The 7,139-nt window shown below is 55.4% G+C and overlaps 1 protein-coding gene across 4 annotated transcripts in view; it reads right to left on the bottom strand.

Moving 5' to 3' along the window:
• The window catches only part of ZNF385A (zinc finger protein 385A), a 19,953-nt gene that overhangs the window by 1,594 nt on the left and 11,220 nt on the right, over positions 1 to 7,139 (bottom strand). For 3 of the 4 annotated variants that reach the window (XM_005869120.2, XM_005869118.2, XM_005869121.2), the window contains exons 3-5: positions 4,051 to 4,161; positions 2,316 to 2,478; positions 146 to 388 (exon numbers count right to left, since the gene is read on the bottom strand). In XM_005869120.2, coding sequence (XP_005869182.1) covers positions 146 to 388; positions 2,316 to 2,478; positions 4,051 to 4,161 — 517 coding nt within the window. The remainder of the gene's footprint in view (positions 1 to 145; positions 389 to 2,315; positions 2,479 to 4,050; positions 4,162 to 7,139) is intronic. The other variant, XM_005869116.2, reaches the window with a different exon arrangement.

The following is a 7,139-nucleotide window of genomic DNA, read 5'->3' as shown; positions in this document are numbered from 1 at the left end:
GACTGAGGCAGGTGGAGATGATTAGGGAGGGAGGAAGGGAGATCTTAGAGGGTACATGGGTATTCAAAGCTAGGAGAGTCAGGATGTAGGGAGCAGGAGTGGGCTGAGGACAGGGGACCTGGGGTGGGGGCAGGGGGGTCCATACCTTTGTTATGTGCCTCAAGCTGGGACAGGGAGTTCACTGCCACCTTGCACAGAGCACAGTAGAGCAGCCGCTTGGCCTTTTCCTCCTCTTCCTTGCTACCCCCAGGCAGGGAAGCTGAAGCTGGAGTCCCCGCTTCGCCTTTGCTTGCACCCTGACCAGTCTCCGGAACGCTGGGAGGGGATGGGGAGCCAGGCTGTTTCTCTGGGGATCCTGGGGCTGGACCCTGTCCATTCTCCATGGAAACTGTTGTTGGGGGAGAGACATAGGGATCACTCCAGGTGGCTTTTGGAGAAGACTCTTTATGTGGAGGAGACCCACCCCATTTCCTGGAGGGCAAGAGCCCAGGAGTCCCCACCCTGTGACAACATGCATGCTCTCATGCCCTGGGCCAGAGCCAGATGTGGTCCAGCTGCTGCAGGCTGGGTGTGAGACTGTGAGGCCTGGCTCACTCTCCATAAGCTGGGAATGGTGGGAGGTCTAGCTCCACTGGTGTCCCCTTCAGGGTGAAGCTGGTAGGCAGCCTCGCCAGGGGGGAGAGGCCAGCCTCGCCAGGGGGAGAGGCATGGATCAAGGATTCACCCCTCAATGGCCTGCCAGCCAGCCTGGGCTTCCTGCCTGGCCAGCCCCCTTCCCAGAGTCCTGCCCAGTACCCAGGGAGGCACATGCCCAAGAACTCTAGGAAGGCACAGAGGCGGGATGAGCAAGGAGAGGTTGGGAGAGACAGACACAGACATAGTAAAGGGAAACAGAAACAGCAGAACCGGAGAGGATAGAGACAAGGATGCGGGCTGCTCTATAATTCATGACTCGATTAAAGATGCACAGGCCTAGGCCTCAGCACTGGGTTCTGGCCTCTGTACAGGGGAAACTCTAGCGCTCCCATTCTTGCTCCAGTAGCTGATCCAGTTTCCGGGTCACGGGGAGGCTGGCTCCTGAGGAGGCTGGCGGTGGGGGTGGGAAGCTGATGGGAGGGGACCTCCTGACCCCTGCAGGTGTCCGCTTGCTAGTGCACAGTGTGGCGTTTCCCTTTATTTCACTTATTCATTTCTGACATCCTTTATCTCAATCTCGATCCAGACAGCACATCTCAGTCTGGATAGGACTTAATGGCTTACAAAAGCGGGGCAGGTATCCTGATCTCTTTAGAGAGAGTACCATAGGAATTGAGTGAGATAACATGCATAAAGCACCTAGAACAGTGCTACTGAAGAAATGTTGCCTACCACCATCATCCCCACTTTACTGAGATGTTATCAAATTAACCCAAGATGATTAGGCTAAGAAGCAGCCAAAGCACAGTTAAAACTCAGCTCACCTGCCCACCCTATCTGTGCATCCCTGAGGGGTGTGTGTGTGTGTGTGTGTGTGTGTATGCGCGCGCGCCTGGTTCCCAAGCTGGTGGTACAGACGCTTGTTTCTCATTCTGCTTAGTGGGGCAGGAAGGACAGGCAAGGAGAAGGAGGAACTAGGCTGCTGGGTCTCTCTGGAGTTGGCCATGACTGACATCTGATGTGGTAATCCTAGGATGGGGGTGGCTCATATCTTCCAGTCATGATATTCCTTCTTCCCAGTTTCTTGGCTGGGAATATGGTTGAAGATGGCCACTAGCCATGAGGGAGAAAGAATCTCAGAGTTGCCTTCTGTAAACCCGGAAAAGACCTCAAAGATCTTAACGTTTCACTCCCCTATTTCCCAGGAAAGAAAACTCTGGCCCAGAGAGGTCAAAAGATCTACCCAAGATTATCCATAAAATTGCCTGGGGTCCTGGACTTGCAGTCCTTCCTGAGGGCAGCCCTCATGTGCAGGTCTCAGACATCCTGACTCCCTCCCCTGCCCCTCTTCCCAAGATGAGGGGCCTCTCCCTGGATCTGATGGTTCCCTTTTTCTTGAGGAAGTTTGCCAGGTGGCCTCACCCTAGCCCCTCTCTGAGTCACTGGGCAGTGGGGAGGACAGACAGTGGGAACTCTGTTGAGAGGACCTGGGGTGGGGGTGGGGTGACAGAATGGAAATTTTGCATCACTGTACTTGGCTCCAGGACTCACCTTGGGTGGGGGTGGGGGTGAGGTGGGGGCTGAGGAAGAGAGAGATGAAAGCAGAGGAGAGTTCTGGGAAGTGGGGAAAGAACAGGGGAGACAAGATCAGTTGAAGAATGTAGGAGAGTCAGACATACCTGGGTGGGGGGCTACACCCTCCCCATTTGCGGGGGTGCTGCCTGTGGGAGCTGTGTCTCCAGGTTCCCGGATGCCAGGCTCCCTGCCTCGGGTCTTGGCAGCCTCGATGCCTTTGACTCTTCGGGCGTGGCGATTACCCTTGTAGTGTGCCTCAGCCTGGCTCTGTAGGGATGGAGGAAGAAAATGGGAACTGAGATCACCTTTCATCTGACAATTCTGCCCACAGAGCTCTTTCAGGTCCTGGGGTGGTCTCAGCAGGATGCAGGGAATCTCTCCCTACACCAGTGAGATATAAAGCCCCATGCCAAGGAGACCTGCTTACTCCTGGGGCTCGGACTAGCTTCTCAAGTTTGAGCCCAGACTCCACCCACTACCACACCCAGAGCCAGGTTGCTGATTCAGGCTTCCCACCTAGTCCTGAGGTGAGAGGGGAGGACATCACACCTACAGAATCCTAAGTGGGAGGGGCCTAGCAATCAGGCCAGTTAGCATCCTCTTAGACCCCGGGCCTGTGTCCCCTGGTCCCAGGATCCAGCCTTTGCTGCTTCTACCCTCAGCCTGGGAACCCCAGAAGCTCTGGGGCCTGGGCTCTACACTGGCTGCTGTCCCCTGGGTCTCATTTTCCCTGTAGCCTCTGCAGACACCCTGGAGGACCCTGGCCCCAAGCCCAGCTCTGGAGACAGAAAAGCAGCAGAGACAGCTGTCAAAACAGAGCCTCTTGGTTGGGGAAGGATAGGGAGGGCAAACAGAAGGGAGGGCTGCCTGCCATTGGCCCCCACCCCTCTGGTCTTCCACCTTCCACCAATGAGTGGAGCCTGGGTTGAGAGAGGGGATGCCTGGAGTTGAGGTGAAGGGGAGGCCTAAAGCTGGGTTGGTCCTGGCTCCCCCACCCCCATGTGTACCCCCTGCTAAGAGCACACAATCCTGGAGCTACAAGGTCACCCAGACAGGAATAGAGTAGAAATAAAAGGCGTGGATAGGCAGAAAAAAAGACCGACAGCCTAGGGGTGGGGCAGTGGTGTTCAGAGCCTGGCAGCATGGTGTGTACATGTGTGGGCTGGGTAGACAAACAGAATATGCTTTATTTTTCCCATACTCAGCAGAATGAGGCTCTGCTGTTTTTCTCCAAAAGCTCTTGGAACCTGCACCTCACAAAGCCCCCTCTAAACCCACACAGAAGTCCCAAGGGAGCCTTAGAGGGAGGAAATCTGGGAGGCCAGACACCGGGGTTCTGAGTTCTTGGTGGCTTCTCCCCATGGGAAAGTCCCATGGGAGGGAGTGGGGGTCAGGCTTTGTGTGTGATTTGGAGGGAGGAGGGGGAGAAAGGAGGAAGCCAGGAGGTTAAAGGGAAGTGGATGGGCCAGGGAAAGAGTTCAGCAGAGGCCAAGGAGGGCACAGGCTCGGCAGGGGAGCCAATAACCTAACTCAGTTCTGCACCCAAGGACCAGTGGGCCAGAGGCCACATTCCCACCCGGACACCGATGGCCACCTGTGTTCCAAGAAGTTCTGAGCCAGAGATACAGTAGTCCTCAGGGAGGAGGGCTCCGCCTTAGCAGACTTCTCAAGTGCCTTCTGTCATTTCATGCCCTCCTACAGTAGCCCATTCCCTGCTCTGTCCCTGATAGTCCCTTAATCCCTGCCCCTTACCCAGAGTTCCCAGCCTATGTCCTCTCCCAAGATCCCCTGGCTGCTTCTGCTCCACCCATTGAGTGGGTGGGTGGCTGGGCTTCTTACCTGAGAATTGAAGCGGATCTGACAGACATTACAGGAAATGATGGGCCTCTTAGTCTTGAGCAAGGGTCCCCCAAAAGTGTGGGAAAGCACAGCCTTCTGTACAGGGTCCATCTGTGGAGGCAGGCTGGGGTGAGCCAGGAGCCCCAGCACAAGCTCATGTCCATCATCCCCCCAGTGGCAGGAGCTGGGTTGAACCAAAATTGCCAGGGCCTCTTCCTTATCCTTCAGTATCCTGGGGGCTCTGAGTCTCCATCCTCTGATTTCCTCCCAGCCCAATCTTCACAGCACTGGAAGGGACCTGAGGGATAGACTGGCCCAGGACTCCCATTTGACAAAAAGTGGGAGCAGTTTGCCTAAGGTCACACCATGAGTTAATAGGAGAGCTGGAACTTGAACCTGGACTCCTGTCTTGGTTCCTCATATGCTGAAGACCCACTCTGTCACCCTGACCTATCTCCTACAGCTCGGCTGATCCACCAGAGGCACACTGACAGGAAGTCTCAAAGCACCCCAGATCCTAGAGCCTTCAGTTAAGGCCTTTTTTTTTTTTTTTTACCTCCTCTCTGGGGCAAGACTGTCTACTAAGCTAAGCTTCTGGTCCCAGGAGACAGATGATCCCAGAGTCCATCTCTGGGTTCCAAGTTACCTTAACATACTCACTCCCTGGACGTCTTTAAGGCAACAGTTTCTAGAGGGAGTCAATACTCAGGAGAGAGTAGGGGGCTCTAGCAAATAATGGGGAATAAGTGGGGGAACCTAAGAAGCTGGGTTGGCCTGAACCTTCCCTGACCACAAGGCTTCTGGGGCAGGGCTGTGGGGCTGGGCGGGATTAGAAACAGGCTCTGCCCCCACCCTGGGTCAGCAGATGTCTTTGCAGTCTCCTGCCAAGAGTTCACATGAGGAGGGGAGTTTCTCTCTGAGGCTTTCTGCTATCAGGGGATAAAGCCAGGGGCCTGGAGGCAAAAAAAAAAAACAACACAACTGCCTCTCTGCACAGTCCTCCTCCCTTCTGGCCCCTGGCAGCCAGAGAAAGGGGAGACTGGAATGCAGCTGAGGCTGAGGAGGGCTGGGTGATCCTCTGGACTTCTCATAAAAATGGAACCAAATTAGAGCTGAAACCTTATCTTCCAGGTGGAAGGATCAAGTGAAAAACAGTTGCTGGGGACTTGGAAGGTCCTTAGCTCCTCAGCTGAGCCCCTCTCTGGGCCTAGGACTTCATGGTTCCAAGTAAGACACCAGAGGCAGGAATGTGAAGCAGAGGGAGGACGGTGGTTCAAGTCTGGAAAGCCCACACATCCTCTGTCTTCCCTCTGCTCTCCCAGTAGTCTCCCCGGCTGGGTGGGCAATGTCAGGAAAGGGGCTCGAGCATCCCTGTGAAATGTGCTGCCCAGTTGGTAGTGGTAGAGGCAGGACCATGACCAGGTTCAGGTCACTGGTCTTACTGACAAGTGTCAATCTCTTGGCCTGCCTGCCATTGGCTGGAAGCAGCCTTTTAGTGGCTCACTTTCACCTCCTGAAAGCCCAGGAATAGCCAAATGGGAAGAATGGGTGTGTCTGTGTGTGTGTGTCTAGGCAGGCTGTGATCAATCTGTGCATGGGTGGAGTGTGAAGGAGTATCATGTGCTGTGTGTATATCATTTATGTATCAACATTTCTGTGTCGGGGGTTCTGCTGACGCCATGAGTGGCCAGGTTGTGTAATCTTCAGCTGGGTGTTTATCTGTGTGAATGTATGATGTGTTTGGCAGAAAGAAAGACAGACCAAACTGGAGACGGACTTTAATCAGAAAAAGGAGACAGATGACTGCTCTCAGCTCCCAGTCTCCAGTCTTCGGTCCTTCCTATCCAGAGACACCCCCTCCCCAACTCTGCCCCAGGGTTCTCAGTCCCTGGGCTTCCTCACATGCTGGGTGGGGAATGGAAGTCAGCCCAAACAGAAACCCAATCTGGGCTAGGAAACTTAAGTAGATTAAAATAATAGGGAGAGAGGAGCAGGATGGAGAGGGGAGAGGGGAGGCCCCTGATTCTGTCTACGCCCCACCCCGTCACCCCAGCCTGCTCCCCTGAGTGGCTGAGGACCCAGCGCCCTGAGGATGACTTGCGGGCTGATGACCCCAGCATCCACCCCCTGAGACTGGTCCCTGCCTTCCTTGAGTCCTTCTTCCAGGGTCAGAGCCTTTTCTCTTGCACAACCCACTCCTCAGGTATAAGTCCATAAATACCCACTGGGGGTGGGCACGGGCAGGGAAGAGGGCATCAACCCAGTCAGGTGTGTCCTTCCCACCCGCTCCTCCAAGAACTGAGGAGACACCAGGCTGAAGATGAGGGCTGCTGGGCCCAATCCCTGTGCAGGTGGAATGTGAGCCACTGAAGTGCTGCTTCAGGCCAAGGTCAAGAGGCCTGGTGACCTAGATGAGGGCTCTCTGGGGAGGGGAGGAGGCCAACGTCTCCCAGAGCCCATTCCACTCCAGAGCCCCTTCCCTGGGATTTTGGCCTAGGAACTGCCTAGGAAAGTCCACAAAATGGTCCCTTCCCACCTGCCCTCCACCAACAGACATGAAGGGGAATTGCTCCCTGAAGCTGGGGCACAATGAATTGGGAAGGGCAAGGGGGAGGGGAGGGGGAAACCAGATCAGGAACACGAGGGGGCGGGGGCTATGATTATATTTCCTTCCATTGCCCTTTATCTGCTGGTAACTGCTGCCCCTTGTCTGACCACCCTACTTCCCCATCCCCCCAAATAAAGGTGAAAAGGGAAGGGGGTGGAATCTTAGCGATGGGAAGACCTGAGGGACAGGACAGATAGAAATAGGAAGGAGAAGGAGCTAGGGGGTATCTGAAGAGCAGGTGGAAGCGGGTGGGGGAGGGATGCTGGGAAGGAGAGACTGGGATGATGGGGTCAGGCTGGGTGAGGGATCTGAGCGGCATGGTCATTTTAGGGTGGGTGTAGGACCTGCTGGGATGTTTGAAGATCTGGGGGACTCCGAGGACCTGAAAAGCTGAGTCTGGGGTACCCAGTATGGTGGCAGCAGTCTGCGGGCACTAGCTGGGACCCAGAGATTGGTTGGGGCCGCGCCGCCGGTTGTGGGG

Source organism: Myotis brandtii, unplaced genomic scaffold (genome assembly GCF_000412655.1).
Source record: "Myotis brandtii unplaced genomic scaffold, ASM41265v1 scaffold29, whole genome shotgun sequence".
Lineage (NCBI taxonomy): Eukaryota > Metazoa > Chordata > Mammalia > Chiroptera > Vespertilionidae > Myotis > Myotis brandtii.
The sequence above is the reverse complement of the archived record's forward strand: the minus strand, read 5'-3'. Positions and strand labels throughout refer to the sequence as shown.